Source organism: Aricia agestis, chromosome 18 (assembly GCF_905147365.1).
Source record: "Aricia agestis chromosome 18, ilAriAges1.1, whole genome shotgun sequence".
In the NCBI taxonomy this organism is placed as follows: domain Eukaryota; kingdom Metazoa; phylum Arthropoda; class Insecta; order Lepidoptera; family Lycaenidae; genus Aricia; species Aricia agestis.
The window spans coordinates 10,406,312-10,424,608 of NC_056423.1; the positions used below are offsets into that span (position 1 = coordinate 10,406,312).

At 32.7% G+C, this 18,297-nt stretch overlaps 2 protein-coding genes and 1 long non-coding RNA gene across 5 annotated transcripts; 2 read left to right on the forward strand and 1 right to left on the reverse strand.

Annotated features, from left to right (window-relative positions):
- The first annotated feature begins 1,861 nt into the window (after nt 1-1,861).
- Nucleotides 1,862-9,214, forward strand: LOC121736224. Its single transcript, XM_042127311.1, has 4 exons — nt 1,862-1,978; nt 3,070-3,109; nt 3,567-3,665; nt 8,644-9,214. The coding sequence occupies exons 1-4, from the start codon at nt 1,889-1,891 to the stop codon at nt 8,691-8,693; spliced, it is 279 nt and encodes a 92-aa protein (XP_041983245.1). The 5' UTR covers nt 1,862-1,888; the 3' UTR covers nt 8,694-9,214.
- Nucleotides 9,215-13,710: 4,496 nt separating this feature from the next.
- Nucleotides 13,711-14,932, reverse strand: LOC121735754. 3 transcript variants are annotated; one of them, XM_042126677.1, is made up of 3 exons: nt 14,770-14,927; nt 14,466-14,668; nt 13,711-14,144 (listed from the first exon to the last, which is right to left on the reverse strand). In XM_042126677.1, the coding sequence occupies exons 1-3, from the start codon at nt 14,833-14,835 to the stop codon at nt 13,796-13,798; spliced, it is 618 nt and encodes a 205-aa protein (XP_041982611.1). In that variant the 5' UTR covers nt 14,836-14,927; the 3' UTR covers nt 13,711-13,795. The 3 variants fall into 3 exon arrangements, 2 of the variants coding, with proteins under 2 accessions (XP_041982611.1, XP_041982612.1); XM_042126678.1 differs by having other exon boundaries at nt 14,466-14,666; nt 14,754-14,926; XR_006036904.1 differs by having other exon boundaries at nt 13,929-14,144; nt 14,466-14,666; nt 14,750-14,932.
- A 1,970-nt stretch (nt 14,933-16,902) lies between these two features.
- LOC121735755 lies at nt 16,903-18,013 on the forward strand. Its single transcript, XR_006036905.1, has 3 exons — nt 16,903-17,056; nt 17,489-17,565; nt 17,932-18,013. It is a non-coding gene; the product is annotated as an uncharacterized LOC121735755 (long non-coding RNA).
- Nucleotides 18,014-18,297: the final 284 nt, after the last annotated feature.

An 18,297-nucleotide genomic window follows, 5' to 3' on the forward strand; every position in this document is an offset into this window, starting at 1 on the left:
TTCATAATCTTCTATAATCTTTGATATATATTTGGTATTTTGGCATTTAATGACTTATTTTTAAGCGGCAAAAACGATATATTTAAAACCCTGAATATTTAATTCATTAAAATAGATACTTGGACTTAATTCGTTTCGTATGGAAAATTCCTTTCCGAAACCACTTTTTAATAAAACTCCCACATATAAAACTACCATTCCCAATTTGTATTTTATCACTGGCAATACAGTTTTTAATAGTAAACGGCCTCCATCTTGAATTCGTTCACTTCGGCAGTGACCAGGCGCCAAAAACACCGCGACATCTGTATGGTCTAACGAACATATTCCACGAACCGAAACCAATAACAAAGTAAGTTTAATAGTATACCTCATATTAATTATGTTTTTGCGTTCTATAAGTATTTAGCGAACTTTGTAGATTGTTTAACTTTCTAAGTTGTTTTACTGTCTTAGAAATATGTAAAAAATGTTGCTGGTGCTAAGTTTAGTGTCCGTGACTTCCATTCCGAAACCAAAACATTGGTAACGTAGAAGTGGAATCAAATAGTTTCGGAATGGAACCCTTAAGCACAGTGTACACTGCACGATTGGTTTAACCAACCTTAGGATGATATTATAAGGTTTAAACACTTACGGATTTAATCGCGGAGCACTTTTATTAATCCCGACGTTTCGGCCACTTTGCAGCGGCCGTGGTCACGGGTAGACTGAGGTGACAGGCGTCCAATTTATTGAAGTTGTTCAACTACCCGACGTTGGTTGGTTGGTTGGGTGCTGCCATCTAGTTGGGATCCAGTGATAAACAAACTAAAGCACAAATCTAGGACACCTCGGCTTCATGACACTGTGAGTTCGTTCTGCGTAGATCGGAACGCAAACAAAAATTGATGAATCGTCGGGTAGTTGAACAACTTCAATAAATTGGACGCCTGTCACCTCAGTCTACCCGTGACCACGGCCGCTGCAAAGTGGCCGAAACGTCGGGATTAATAAAAGTGCTCCGCGATTAAATCCGTAAGTGTTTAAACCTTATAATATCATGAGTGATACTCGCGTAAACGTAAGAAATCACAACCTTAGGATTTTATAATAGTGAGTAATATAAATAATAATAATAATAAATATACCTAATAAGTATTTCATTTGTGCCAGCAAAGTATTTTCTCAGAATTTAGTTCATTGTATAACTTTGATAAAGTGTGCTGAAATCCATATAACCAACGATATCAAAATACTTAGATACGACGTATGCCGTCAAAACTGTAGCAATGTTTTTGCATGCAAAATGTGTATCGAGAAAATATTGTCGTCCTTTTTTGTCTTACAGTAGTAGCATATACTACTTTCTCTTTCGCTCATTTTACGCTTTAATCGAATCGAGAAAATATTGTCGTCCTTTTTGTCTTACAGTAATAGCATATACTACTTTCTCTTTCGCTCATCTTACGCTTCGCTTTGATTTTTCTCTTAAAATGGAAGACAATAATTTAAATATTAATAAAATCTTAGTAATTACGTGTGAAATATTACACCTTTGGCTTTATTTGTATTCCTCGTGTTGTTACTGCACTTTTGGAAGGCACACGACGGCATTTTGAAGCGAAATGTGGTGAAAAACAACGCGGTAAACAATGAGTTAAGCACGTCCGACTGTCACCGCGTCCTAAGGCGCACTGGTCACAGATGAGTGAGCTCACTCATCTCAAGAGTGACACATTTTCGCGCTGACGATTGTATGGAATGCCTTTTCTAACGTTCTAATTCTATGCATATAACTAGCAAAATATTATGTGCACTTTAATTATGATTACTGTACACACATATGAATACCGTATACGGTCTACATTTTATGGTTTCTTCTCAACTTTACATTTTGTTTTTAAGGATGCCACTTACACCAGCCGAAAAGATGAAACGGTACCGCGAAAAGCTAAAAAAAGACCCCGATAGATACGAAGAATATAAAAAGAGAGATGTAAATAGAATTAAATTAAAAAATAAAAAAAAATCAAGAATTATCAGAAAAAGAAAAGGTAGACCAAAGAAGAAGATGGAGAGAACAGAAAAGAAGTCAGAAAGAGAAAAAAACTGAGAGTGAAAAGAAGGAGAAGAAAAGTGATTCGCCTGCTGGGACAACTTGTATGAATAAAAACCACAGTTCCATGATTAGAAAATTAAGACGTGCATACGAATCTGCAATCAATAAAAATACACTGTTGCAAAGAAGTATAGAAAAATACAGGAAGCAAATTTATCGCATAAAGGTGAAACATTTAAAAGAAATCAAAAGGTTGAATGAAAAAAATTTGAAAATGAAAGCAAGAGAAGAGGAGTAGGGAGTTATTGGGCATTCTGTCCCACCTCCGTTCGCTCGCGCGCTCGCTCACTTTGGTGAAGGTGGGACAGAATGCCCAATAACTCCTGTTCGTTTATGCATCAACTGATGGTAAATGAAATGACATGCTCACGACATGCACCTCTGTCCGCTCGCGCCCTCGCTCACTTTGGTGTGTCAGTGTGCCACTTACGTTTATGCATCAACTGATGGTAAATGAAATGACACGCTCATGACATGCACCTCTGTTTGCTCGCGCCCTCGCTCTCTTCGGTGTGTCAGAATACCCAATAACTTCTGTTCGTTCATGCATCAAGTGATCAAAAATCGCTTCTCATCGATGATTGGACGGCTGAAAAATCTAGAGAGCTATTATAGGAACATTGAATTTCGTATGTTTGAAGCTATCTGTTTATATGAGTCAACACACTGCATGATTATCATTTTGTCATAATCCACTAATCACAGTGGTCGATTGGATTAAACAGATATGAAATTTCTGAAACAAAAAGAATCACTTAAATTAGAATGTGTCTGTCCTGCAGTTAAAAATGAAGTTAAGCGACATGGAAATTTACTACCAAATACCATTCGCAGTATTGTTTGTGGTCCCTCAAACTGTGGGAAAACAAATTTAGTAATCAGTTTGTTACTACACCCGAATGGTCCACGATTCAGAAACCTTTATGTGTATTCAAAGTCTTTGTATCAACCTAAATACGTCTTTTTAGAAAAAGTATTGGAAAAAGTTGAGGATACATCGTATCACAAGTATAATCATAACAGTGAAATTTTAAGTCCACAAGAAGCCTTACCTAATTCTATCATAATATTTGACGATGTTGCATGCGAAAATCAAAATAATATACGTGATTATTTTGCTATGGGTCGTCACAAAAATATTGATTGCTTTTATCTTAACCAAACTTATACTAAAATACCGAAACAACTAGTAAGAGATAATGCCAATCTCATCATATTGTTTAAACAAGACGAGATTAATCTAAGACACATCTACGATGAACATGTAGGGTCTGATATGACGTGGTCGCAATTCCGTGAAATGTGTTCAACTGTGTGGAGTAAACCGTACAGTTATGTGGTAATCAATAAGGATTGTGAACGAAATAATGGTTGTTACAGAATGAAATTTGATACATTTATAATAGTGGATTAATTTATTCTATAAAGCTTATACGTACCCCACTACGTAGTAGTATAACTTGAGACATCAATCAGAGTAGAATTCTTAACATGGAGCGGAATCTTAAGGAACAAATTGTGAAATCAGCGTCTGCAGTGAAAAGAAAGGTAGAAATGATAAAAAATACTAAAAACACAAATGACATGGCACTGGAGACGATATTTCAACCGATCGTCAGTCCGCTAAAATTATTAGCAAGCAAAACTGAAAAAAAACGTCATGAAGAAGACGAAGAAGAATCTTCAAATCGTTCACATGAAAAATTTGAAGAATCTGAGACGGATCTTGATGATGAAGAAAATTCAGATAATGACGACTTTAGTTCTAAAACACCTGACAAAACGCTTACTACATCACCTTCTGAGGATAATGAGAACTCATTTAAATCTATTCAATCATCACCGAGTATCGCAAACGATTCTTTGTCTTGGTCTGTATCGTCTGAAGCGCTGAAAGAAGATATACCATATGGAGTAAGAAGTGAACGAGGAAAACTTTGGCTAGGCAAAACCCGTTTACATGATGATGGAAAAGTTCTGAAAATTAGAAGCCGCTCTTTAAAAAAAACTTCTGGTCTGGCAGAATTGTTGTACAAAAAAAAACCTAATTTAGATATTATTACAGAGGAAGACTTACAAAATTATAAATTGCTACTCATCGACACAAATGCACATAAACGTAACTGGAAACCATCGAACCAAATAAATGGTAATAAAGGGTTCAAATATACTCACGTGATAAAGCCACTATTTAAATTCGCTAGAAATAATACCAGTAGCGTAGAAAGTCTTCAGCGAGGTGAAGGAATCAACATTTTGAAAGAAGTTAAGAAAGACACTGATTTAGTATACTGGAATGATCCTAATGAGTTAGTTGAGAGACTAAAAATATTACTTGCATCTCGGGCAGCTGGTAATACGGGATTAGATAATGAAGTTAATGCCATACTTGAAGAAATGAAGGAAGCTGGTATCATTAAAAAAATGAAATATATAAGGCTGCCATCAGGAAAATTTAGCAGTTCTATTACACTGCAGAACCCAGCAAGACGGCAATGAATATAGACAAATTTGGTCATCACGTTCATAAGCGTTTACGATTATCTGAATTTTCTGAAATTCTTAGCGATACATTGGTAAGGTCCGATACAGGGGAATTCGATTTAAAGTCATCGAAATTAAAAGGGGTGCAAATTCCAGAAAAAGACGACGAGGCTGTGAATAAAGAATACGTAGATAAAAGTGTCCAAGCCCTTAAAAATGAAATGATGAAAATCCAAAGTAATGTCAGAAACTTTCTTCATAGTTTAGAAAAAATTACTACTACAAATTTTAGTAAAATCTACTACACAAAACAAGAAATCGATAACATGATTGCAGCAAAATCTGTTCAGAATGAGTAAACAAGATATAGTGAATGAACTACACAGAGGAGCGAGACGAAACTTCGCTCGTCGACATACAGTCATTAAAGGTCTGGATGATTTATGGCAAGCTGACCTAGTGGACTTACAAAAATATTCGTCGATTAATAAAGGATTTAAATATGTTCTCATAGTAATTGATGTTTTATCAAAATACGTGTGGGTTAGACCGTTAAAATCAAAATCTAAAAAATTTGTATCAAGTGCTATGTGCAGTATATTATCAGAATCCACACGAAAACCTAAAAACTTACAAACAGATCTAGGTAAAGAGTTTTATAACGATTCTTTTAAGCATTTAATGAAAACTTATAACATAAATCATTATTTCACATGTTCTGTAAAAAAAGCTTCTATCGTCGAACGAGTGATAAGAACTATAAAATTACGTCTTTACAAATTATTTAGTTTATGTGGAAAATATGAATGGTATAAAAATAATTTGAAGTCCGTTGTGCAGAATTATAACAATACTCTGCACCGCATTACAAAACATAAACCAATAGACGTTAACAGTTCAAATCAAAATACAGTTCGATTGAATATTATCAAAAGCCAACAGCCAAAAAAAGTACGCAAAGAATCGTCTTTTCGAGTTGGCGATTTTGTTCGTATAAGTAAATACAAAGGAGATTTTTATAAAGGCTACACCCCTAATTGGTCAACGGAAATATTTCGCATCATAAAAGTCAACGAAACTAGTCCTCAAACGTATCAATTACAAGACAAACATAAACAAAACATTGTTGGTTGTTTTTATGGAAAAGAATTACAAAAAACTAAATTTCCTGATATTTATCTTATCGAAAAAGTTCTAAAGAAAAAAGGCAACAAACTTTTTGTGAAGTGGTTAGGATTGAGTGCCGAAGAAAACAGTTGGATAGATAAAAGTGAATTAGTTATTTAGATATATAAAGCACATAATCAGTGCTATATCACAATACATACTTATCAATGAAGGAAGGTAGTGGTGTAATCAATAACTTGATAGACCATTTACCGTTTGAGTTGCATTTACCTGGATATCAATTTTGCGGTCCTGGGACGAAACTTCAAAAACGAATACTACAAGGCGATCGAGGAGTTAACAAATTGGATGAAGCTTGCATGCATCACGATATTGCTTATATAAATAAAGATCCTAGTGCTCGACGTAAAGCTGATTTAGAACTTTTGAGTATGGCAAAGAAGAGGTTGAAATCAAAAGATGCTGGTAAGGGAGAAAAGATTGCCTCGTGGATAGTAAAAAATGCTATGAAAACAAAAATCAGAGCTGGAAGTGGTATTAAATCATTTAAGAAAGGTATTAAAAAAATACATGCCCATTTAAAAAAACTTAAATCCAAGGATCATCACTCTGCTATAAAATATGCGTATGCAGCTGCGAAAAAACTGTTCAGCAAAAAGAAAGGAATATGTTTACCACGTATAATTCCACTTCCAAAATGTGGTGGACTTTTACCGCTTATTCCTATTTTTGCGGGATTGTCGGCGTTAGGTTCATTAGCAGGAGGTGCGGCAGATATAGCCAAAGCCGTAAACGATTCTAAAGCGGCACAAAAGAGTCTCCAAGAATCTGAAAGACACAACAGAATGATGGAAGCGGTCGCTCTTGGAAAAGGATTATATATTAAACCTCATAAAAAAGGAGCAGGGTTATATTTGAACCCATCAAAAAACTAATTAGGCGGCTGCCCAGGCGTGCGCTCACGAATTTAGACATATTGGAGTATGCTAGTGATATTCCATACTTTCGCGGCGTTTACATGAGAGATAAGTTGCCTTTAAAACCTAGAAAAATAGAATGTGGAATTGTAAATTTAGATAGTAACGTGAATCCTGGCACACATTGGGTAGCCTATGTAAAACAAAACAGCTACGTAGAATACTATGATAGCTTTGGTAATTTAAAACCACCATTAGAACTGATGAAATATATGTATAATTTGCCCATAAACTATAATTATAACAGACATCAAGCATTTGGAACAACAAACTGTGGTCATCTATGTATTAAATTTTTAAAAAAATATTGGAAGAAACATTTAAATAATATTAAAAATAAATAAACGTGTCAGTATCAAAATGTCTTTCACTGTATCTATAACCGGGAGCGGAGCCTCTTTGACGACAAACTATTCTCCGACGTTGGAACTTCTTGGAGACTATGAATGTGGTCTTTTGCACTTTTCAACTTTCAACTCTATACCTAATATTGATGGACGAAACAACAAGTTTTATTACGGTGATAATGAAATGATCGAAATTCCTGAAGGGTCCTACGAGCTTCAAGATATTTGTGATTATTTGAAAACTAACATAAAAAATACACTGCTTAAACTAAGATGCAATAATAACACATTGAAAACAAATATATTTTGTTCTAAAGACGTTCATTTTAATAAAGATGATTCAATTGGCAACATACTAGGCTTTGGAATGGAAACAATAAAAGCTAATATAAGCACTGATTCACAGTATCCTGTCAGCATTCTATCAACAACTATCGTGAGGATTGAATGTGATGTAGTTAGTGGTTCATTTGTGAACGGAAAAGCAAGCCATATTATTTACGAATTTGTACCTAATGTACCTCCTGGTTATCGAATAATAGAAATACCAAAAAATTTAATTTATTTTCCAGTCAATCAAACTTCTATTAGTTCCATCAATATACGACTGTTAGACGCTGATAACAAAGAAATAAATTTACGAGGTGAAGAGGTACAATTGTATTTACATTTTAGAAAAAAATGATAAATTTTCATAAAACCCCTGCCATATCAAATGTCCAAGTCAGTCCTAAAAGATCTTCTCACAAAGACACACGACAGCAGTTAAAAAAGAAGCTTACCAAAAGCAATAAAGAATACCTCAAGCTAATTGGTTTAATAAAATGAATATTTTAAACATATCTCAACAAACCTCATACGACAACAGCATCGAAAGTTTTGAGTATCATTCGTACAGACCGTATGTAACAAGTTTCAACAAGAATGATGAAATACGAATCCCCATCAATCAACAAGACCTATATGTGCTGCCTTCGCTCAGCAGTTTGTATATCGAAGGCAAAGTAATTGTCTACAACAGGACAACTAAAGAAAAGGTTTCAAATGTACATTTCGTACCCATTCTCAGCGCTAACCGATGATGAAAAAAAGAATGTTCGGTGGTTAGAAAGAAATAGAGGGTTTCGATGGAGCGAAGGCTATATCGATTACAGAGAATTCAGAAGAATTATTAAACCTTACTTAAAAGACCGAAACATTATCGTAAAAGGTGAAGAGAAAGTGAAATGGGTGAAAGAACTGTGTGATCATAATAATATTGTAGATATAAGTTACAAAGACATTCCAAGATTTAACATTCTGTACGATCTGTATTGTAAGGAAGAATCGTATAACTGTTTTATTCATAAGAAGTATTGTGCCTTAAAAAATGTATTATGTTTAAAAAATGGTGTTTAGAAAATAATGTACACTTTCAATAAAAAATAACTTATATTTATTGCTTTTTATTTAAATAATTAAAGTTGAATGAAATAGAAATAAAACAAATATATTCACATCACACATACAATTTATTTAAGCAATAATTACGTACACATTAATTTACAAAACAAACCCTAACTTATATTATTTTCATACAAATTATATATCTTGCAATTTTATCGACTTATTCATTCTAAAGTCTATTGCGACCCTACAGCTAAAACAAATACTTAATACCAAAGTAAACTAAAACCAACTCGTATAACTGTAATTACATATTTTTTTTGATATATTACTGACTAACTTCTCGGTTTGGTCCATTATTTCATCACCGTTTTCATTCACAACATATTGTGCGGATAACAAAAAATTATCATCGTCTATACTGTCACAATGTTGCTGGGATCCATCTAAATCAAACACTGAGATCTTTATCAGACGGAAACCTTTTTTGGGAACGCTGTTTATCACAAACGAATGAACTGGGATATTATGTAGTTTACTTAGTGCACTTTTAGAAACACATTTTTTTCTTAATTTTGCTGGACGACGTTCCCGAATCTCAGCGTTCGGCTTTTGCTGAGCTTTCATTTTTAAAAACTCTTCAGTAAATCCTTCCAAAGGATCTTGAGCATACTGGAAAGTATCCCCATATTCATGTCGGTAGACATTGTCTTCGGATGTAGCAGTCAAATCTTCTACGCGTTCCATTATCTGTAAAAAAAGAAAATATTTAACACCAAATCAGCAATCTTTGGAATTAACGATTATTTTTTAAATGTATTTTAATGACTTAAATCAATAATAAATCAACTTACCGTTGTGTAGTCAGGTCCAAGACTCTATTACCAAAAAATACGTAAATTATGTACACGTGAGTAACTATAATATAAGTTAAGTTTTGTTTTGTAAATTATGTAGACGTGAGTAACTAATTACAGTGCTTATCGACGCAAGAATGAATACTAAAACAAAGTCTTCACATTATTATAGTGATTGCATCATGTAGGTGGCATTATTATGAATGAGGACTCATGTTACAAACAGTACCGCGCGCTCATATATACGTAGCGTAGGTTGTACTACCTGTAGCCCTAGCATGGCCACCAGTAGAAACGCGAAAGTATAGACAAACTGTGGACTTGAGGTGCCATTCCGATCTTTAACGCGACTAATTGCGACCGACAAAAATTCAATTATAATGCCACTTTATGACAGATTATAGCCTATGTCATAAAGTAGGATATTATTTGAATTTTTAGGACTATAGTCTGTCATAAAGTGGCATTTTAATTGAATTTTTCGGAACGAAAAAAGATCGGAATGACACCTCAAGTCCACAGTTTGTCTATACTTTCGTATTTGTACTGGCGGCCATGCTAGGGATATTGGCATGCGCGCGCGGCACGTGTGGATTCAGATTACTCAAGTAAAGCATGTTTCAACTTGATAAAACTTTACGTTACTTGAATTTAGCATCAGCCTGCAGGTTTGCTTGCAAAATCTATGTAGTTGAGAAATAATAAATAAAACAAATTTATTTAGTAAATGATATTTTATTTCTAAATCTACATAATATACATACTAAATACACAGGTTATGCTAAGAAAGTAAATAATACAAAGAATTTCTTAATTAGGTACAGCTTATTAAATCTAGTTAAAAGTTAAATATACTAGTATGTCCCCATGATTTAGTTGAAATTTTATCTTTAGATATGACTCTCTTGTCATCATCACCAGACAGAGCAACTTTCTTCACAGCACATGTGTACAACTCGTGTTTTATTGACTTAAATAAAACATTTGTTTTATGAACAATGTTGCCTTCGTACAGAGTTTTTTGGTAATCAGTAACATTGAAATTGCTGACAATATTTTTCTTAATTCCTTTCGCTTTTTTGATTGTGCTATTTATGGTTTTAATACAATATAACTTTGAACGAAGGCCTACAAATTCACTTATGATTTTACCCGCCATTTCATCCTTGAACAAACCAGGAACTTTTTTATTTTGAATGGGTAAATCATATTGATTAGTATTACAAAAATTACTAGTATCAAAGTAAGGCAAAAAATGTTTTTTTATGTCATCATAAAAATCATGGGTCCGTATATGATATACAAAACTATCAGTGTCCGTGTAACACATCTGTACATTATTTTTATAAAAAGGTTTAATAACAGAGTAATGAAAGTTATACATATGACTTTTTGACAATTCTAGTACGGTAAAACCAATGTATATTGGTTTATCCAAAATTATTTGATCAGAGTTTAATTGTACCGCAACTAGATTTTCACTAAAAATTGTCACGCTATGGAAATTTGGACGAGCGATAAGCTTTTGTGCACATTGCCTTTTCTTAGTCACATTATTATTATCAACCCACTAATTAACTAAATGCACATTGACCCTCTTCTCATTATTTTCTAAAGTTTTTCCAAACACACTGTTATTCAAGAGTTTGAAAAAGTCTTGTTCAAATGTTGAGGAACTTTTTTGTCTCAGAGCAGTATTCAAATCAATGTATTGTTTCAAATACGGGCTTTGTCGAAAACTAATCACTCGATGAATTTTCTTTAATATTAAACCATGTTTTAAACATGTTTGCAAGTGAATGTAATGTATAACATACTTAAATTTATCATATAAATTTGGAACTAGTTTGAAAGTTTTCCCCCCGGGTGGAATGCATTTTTCAGAACAAAATGGTAAATCATTATGTAAGTTATGTAAATGTTTAGGATATTGTAAATCCACTTCTAGAATATAACCACACTCTGCATCAATCGGTATTTCGGTTACATTTAATTTGTTGATTTCTTGTTCATTGAGAAATCTGAAATCTGATAATGGTAAATATTGACACATACTATATCCATATAAATTATTACAATCAATATAAGTGACGTAGGAAGGAGATTCTGATGGTTTGTAATTTTCTAAGTAAGGATTATTTGCTTTTGCATGTCTATGAGAGCACAGACATACTCCTCCCCTGATACCACTCTGTAACATGCGCACCATCGACAAGTCATCGATAAGTTCCAATTGTATTCCTGTTTTTAATAACATCGCATCAAAAGATAAACTGGGTGCTGTTAAGTAAAAAGCTGGGTCTAATTGATAGTGTTGCTTGCAAGTCTGTCTAAAATTTTCAAAGATATCTGCCAGTAAAAGCACATCAGTTTTTAGATATAAATCCGTATAACTATCTAAATCTTTGATTTGAAATGTTGACCAAATTAAGCACGCGTGCTGGTAATCCTCATCAGAAATATCATGATCAGTTAGGGAACTATAAAAGCATTCTTTTGGGGGTAGACTTTTTTCGTCATACCGCTTCCACGAGTTCATATATTCGTATGGATAAATGCCTTTACGAGTGAGTAACTGAAATTCATCTTCATCGGGGAAATGATTTTGTAAGTTTTTAAACATTTCCGGTTTTAATGTCTCTGACAATTTACTTAAGCTTGTTCCCAAAAACTTAAATGAATCCACGAATCGAAGTTGAAAAAACTGATTATTCGTAACTGGTACAAATTTGGTAAATGAGATGTAGTTTTCTTTTGTTTTAGGTATTATTTTAATATTACCAGGAACCTCACCTAACGCTTTTATAAAAAGATGACAATCATAACCAGCTAAGTTATGAAAAAAAATGGGGACGAATGAAGGGCGTTTATACTGTAAATTACAAAACGGATGCGCAGCTCCGCGGTAACGACCAGTAACGTGGCAATGGTCACGGACTTTGTCCGAAAAAATAAAATTTTCACAAATATGACAACGTGTGGCATTATCAAAATCAGACTTATCCGCCGTAGAAAATATCATAGGGACTGGTGTACTAAGTATATCAAATATTTTTTGTACGTCTTTAAGAATCGAATCTACAAACTGCTTATCACAACCAGGTCCTCGATATGATACGTACCGATTGTAACTAGGGTCATCACGACAAACAATATAATAACCAAAAGCTATAGGTAAATGTTGGTGCAATGTAGTCGTATTTTTGCTAGAAGAACAGTTAGCTTCAGTATTGGTTTGTAGCATCGACTCAAAATCTGCGTAAATACAAAAAGGCATGTTTTGTTTTCGAGCATAGTTTTTAAATTTAATTACTGAGCCCTTATTTGGGAGGACAGTTACAACGCCTCCACATAAATGGTTTTCAACTTCTTTAGAAGTACTGAAAAATATGAAGCACAAATCACAGAAGTACAATTTGCTGTGATGAGATGTAACTTGGCTTCTAAACAGTCTAGAAGGTTCTTTGATCAAACAATAATGAGAAGTGTTATTATTTTCTAGATACAACAAATGTATAATTTTCTCGTTGCATGTTTTATTAATGTCTGATTTATACAACGGCCCAACAATAGTTTTACTTTTTTTTAAACCATAAATTATGAACTTAATATTAGGATTATTTTTTTCAAAAATTTTAATGTCATGGAAAGTTACAGGAAAAAACATTCCATTTATATTAAATAATTCACGAAAATTAGGATATGATGAAATTCTTTCAGGGTGATTTTTAGCTGGATATAAGGCTGCTGTCACACTCCATAGAAAGCAATGCTGATCTTTATTCATAATATTTAAACACGCCTTTTTAGCCTGAATTGATTTGGGTAAACTGATAAAACTCGAACCGCTAAGTGGTTGATATTTATTGATATTAATCTCAATGTATAAATTATTTAAAAATGTCCACCCACTGTCACGATCCTCAAATTCCTCTATACTAGTTTTTAAATAACTAACTGTTTCCAAATATATTTTTTCAAAATCATAATTACTATGTAATATTTTATTCTTGGTTCCAAAAGATTTTATTTCTTGTGAATTATTGTTGAACTTCAAAAACGTCCCAAATAGTTCGAAATTAACCTTAACACATGAATGTTTAATAAGGTTTTCATCTAAAAGAGATTTTAACTTGTTACGAATTTCGAAAAAAAATATATCTACTGAAGCTAACTGAAGTTGATCAAGAGGTAATATCTTATAAGTTACAATACGATTACGAAATGCAGAGCTGACGATTTCTACACCATCACTGTATTCTATTGTCTTACTACTTTTTCTATGTGAATTACTTCGCAAATGACCTACCCATGATTTACTATGTACAGATACGTTACACGTCGTACAGAAAGGCATTTTTTTATATTAAAAAAGGCAATGCTATCAAAACAATAATACAGTAACCGATATTAATGTAAAAAAAAAATAAAAAGGTTATAAATCTATTCTAGTATAATAAAAAGAAAATTAATATCTACTATAAATTGATTAACTGTAAACCTACTTAGTAAATTTTATTTTTTGTCACTGTAATGGACGGGCTCTGACTCCTCAAACTCGGTAAAAGCTTGTCCTAAGAAGCCTTGCAGTGCCTCCCAAGACGATGATGACTCGTCGCACTGGAGCTTCACACTTACCAGCGCCGTCTTGTATCGCACATTAGCAGCGTGAGACACGTAGTCCGATTTTTTGTAGATCTTGAGGTCCACAAAATATTCGCCACCGGTCTTCGCAGTCCGACGAGACGTTCCCGTAGAAACTCGGCTGGAGAAGCTTGATATTATTTCCCCGCCACGAGATTTGGGTTCACTGCAACTAGCTTCCTCAGCCCGCAAGATATTGAATAAGTCCGGTCTCCTTGTTCTGTAAAAATACAAAATTAACATATCATTAAAATACAATAATCGAGAAAAAATATTAGTAAAAAAACAAACAAAATAGGAATAAGTGTATTGCACATTCACTTTTGACTGTAAACAATTAGGTGCCTAGTTTTATCAGACTTCAACAGGATACTGAACTAAGTTTTGATAAATAATAAAAAGTAGGAAATCATTGTATGCAAACTGAATTATGGTGGTTGGGACTGTGTTGACTATTACAGACACTTTGTAAGTAATTAAAAACCAGCAGAATCAGAAATAGAATTTCAGCAAACGTAAAGTATATAATAATCGAACTTACCGTGTAGTTATAACTTCGTGCGGCGAGGAGTATTTTCGCTTTCGTTGAGCACTTTTGTCTGATGAGGTGCGGGTCAACTCCAGCGGAGGCGATGAGTCGCGTTGCTTTTCGGGGCCGGCCTTGCGTTTGCTGCTTGACGCCTTTGACTTCTTTTTCGGTGCTACCGACACCACAGATGGGGCCTCAAACTCTGAATCGGACCTATTAAAGAAGAAATATAAATTATTTTCCCATCTTGATGAATTAATCACAAAAAAGAATAATAATATTAATTCTATACTCACTGACATTTTATATTCTTTTATTTCTCGTTGAAATTGAAGACTGGTGCGAAGCCACTTGAAAAATTGTGACTTGTTCCAACGTGCATCGCCTTTTATGTTGGAAAAAGGTCTTTGTCATCAAAAATGTGTAAAAGTTATCAAGCGCGAGTTGATACGTATGTGCGTATGTTTGTCCGTTTTAATGTTATATAATTTTGCTTGATTTTAAATAACAATTACTTAATAATAATTAATCCGTTTTTCGTTTAATTAATGTTTAGTAAAGTTTTTTATTTATTGTTATTTATTCTACATACTATAGTTTATTCTACATTTTTAGGAAATATACTAATATTAATTATATATTATAAGCAATTCTTAGTTGTTTACTAACGTTATATGGAATGTAAATTTTCTGAAATAAATGGTTTGATTTGATTTGACTGATCATGCATCCAAATTTTCAAAATCTAGATAAGTATCTTTATACATCTGTGCATTTTTTTAAGCATGTTAAATGTTGCATACTTTTATAGCGAATTTAATCTTGAACCAATACCTAATTCCCAAGAAGAGATTAAATTAAATAAATTATTTTGTTTAAACAAGCAAGTAAATCCGAATATTTAATGTGTGTATGTGAATTGTGATAATATGGTAATTATGAAATATAAACGCTTCATAAACGTTATTTAAACTAATGATGCCTTAAGTACAACTTTCGACCTTATTATTGATCAATGTAGCTGAATATGGAATAAAATTGAATAAAGACGAATCTACGTGGCGCGCTCGCTGCGGCGTTTCATTGAAATGCTTTGTAATTGTATCTCTGCCGCTGTCCATAGTAGGGAGGCGAGCAAGCTAATTTTGTAGTTACTCGAGTGACATGGGGACCTAGTAGATTTCGTAGATTAAGTAATGAGGAGAAAAAAATATTATGACAGTGGGGCAATGACAAAATGCAGCTATTTAGAAGTTAAAAAAGTAATTATATATAAAAATTGTCTTAAAAGGGAATTTATTATTCAATTTAAGGAAACAAACATGTAATCGTCAAGCAGGATTAAAAAAATAAATCAAGAAGGCTTTGTTTTTTAAATATGGACTTTAATTTTTGAAAATTTCAAATCTTTATATCTTTCCCTTTACTTTAAGTGCTTTAAATAAAAGCTTATTTGGGGTCTACACAACGTTCTCTATTTTAATCTGACAATTTGATACTTAAAAATATTTTTTTTAACGCCCCACTCAGATAAGCTGATTTCTATACCACGTTAACTAGAGACATGTGGGAAGCATACACAAGCTTAATATAATTAGCTTAATTAAATAAGCTGACGCGCTCGAGCAACTGCAGAAATCCTCTCTTCGGCTCCCCTACCGTAAAACGAGTGTTGGTTTTACAGTATGTATGTGTAATATTATATTCTTGTTTGACAGCTTGCACTTTTTTCCAGATCAGGGATGTGAACTAGAAGCGAGAACTCGATTAAAGAGATAATTTAAGAGGCGATCAGTTTTTACCCTATAAGTCCAATAAATTATAAATGAATATTGTGGGTAATAAACATGATTATTTTACCTCCAATCAAATTATGAAAATTATCATCCTTTAAATTCATTTACGCATATATAATATGCGTAACGACATCAATGTGACAATTATTTGTTTCAAAAATTATTTACAAGCACGGTCTATCGATGTTTATAATTCCTTATTTTACTTAGTTATGAATTTGACGCATGGTTTAATTTTTATTGGATAAATCTTATCGAATTTATTCATGTCTTACTGATTATTTGTATAACTATTAATTTGAATTATCGCAACACTATGTTGGGATGGATAACTTCACGTTTCAACACAGGAACATCGTGTGTGCATGTATTTGCGTGCGACTAATAGAGTTACCAACTTTTTTCTATCATATATAATACTTATTTATCATATATAGTTATCAACTTAAAAAATATAGTAGATGACAAAAAAAGAAAAAATAAAATAATCACGTGGCACGCACACAATACAATACAACGTTTTTGGAATAAGATTCATTTTAGCTTGACTGCGTTCTGCTTTACGCAAAATATAGTAGTTTCGCCTACTATTTTTTAGAAATATAGTATTTGATCACTTAAAATAGTAGGATACTATAATATTATATAGTAGGTTTGACAACCCTAGCGACTCAGTCGTTCTGCAGTTCCTATGATTTCCCGTCTTGGCTGATGGCTCATTCATTTGCAACGCAGTGCGCAGAGGTATCATCGTGGTTTCAGCTCAGTACATCAAAAGTGTATGGGAAGATAAAGGAATAGTTAAAAGTAAGTGTAGTAGTTATTGTATTCATTATAGATTTAATTCATTACACAATAATTATTTAAGTTTTGATTTAAATTGATAATATTTTAGTTTTTGAAATAGATTCATTATTAATAAATAATATTAATAATGTATCAATGTAATAACATTGATACATTTTAAAATTAAATAATTACCAATATATTTATTCGTTACCCATCAAATATTTAAATCTAATGTGGTAGTCTTATTGAATAGTATTTTCCTAAATTAGCTTCATGATTTTATTGCATTAACTTTTTTACAGAGTAGGTATGGCAGGGATGAGTTATAAATTTAATTGAATAATGTAATATGATATAAATATCTTACCTTATTCATAAAACACTATTATACTTTTACGTGTGTTGTTTGATGGAAAAAAAAATATATATTTATTTTTTTCATTTTTTCAGATGCTTGAAAATTAGAGAAGTTCATCAAAAATCACAGCGGAACGCAGAAAAAGGATTAGACCAGGCATTATTTAATTGTAAGTAAATTTGAATCTAAATGTATCTAGTTTATTGAATGAGGTTTATGTAGTAGATACCATATTAGAGGTAATTATTTAATCAGAATAATAATTAATAACCGATAGTTATTTTAATAATAACAAATTTAAATATAAAAATTCATAATATATTTCCTGTAAAACTGTTATTGCATAATATAACGTTAAAATTTTCGAGATTATTTGAATGCCAATAAGTCAAAGAAACATAATTAATCCATAATTTTTAGATGAAACATTACTCAAACATCCTTAATCGTCGTCGTAGTTTTAAAGTACTCGTGACTCTAAATGGTGATTTTATGTAAGTGTGGATGTACATAACATTCGGTTTTCTTTTTCCAGATCGGATGATCAATGACGAAGAATTCTACATGACACAAACGAAGACATTATTTTGTTTATTTGTATAAATGCATAAAAAACTGGTGTTTAATTATTGATAAGATCCTAAATTCCTATTACCTGAAATGTAAGCTTAAACATACTAAACATCATAGTGTGTTAGTATATTTAAGCCGAGGTATGTTTTTTGGTAAAAAAGTAGGTGATCTTACCATGGGCCGTAACCGATCACGAGTTAGGAGTATGATCGGTACGTGATCTTACCCACGGTAAATGGCACACTGACACACCGAAGTTAGCGAGGGCGTGAGCGAACAGAGGTGTATGTCATGAGCATGTCAATTCATTTACCATCAGTTGATGCAT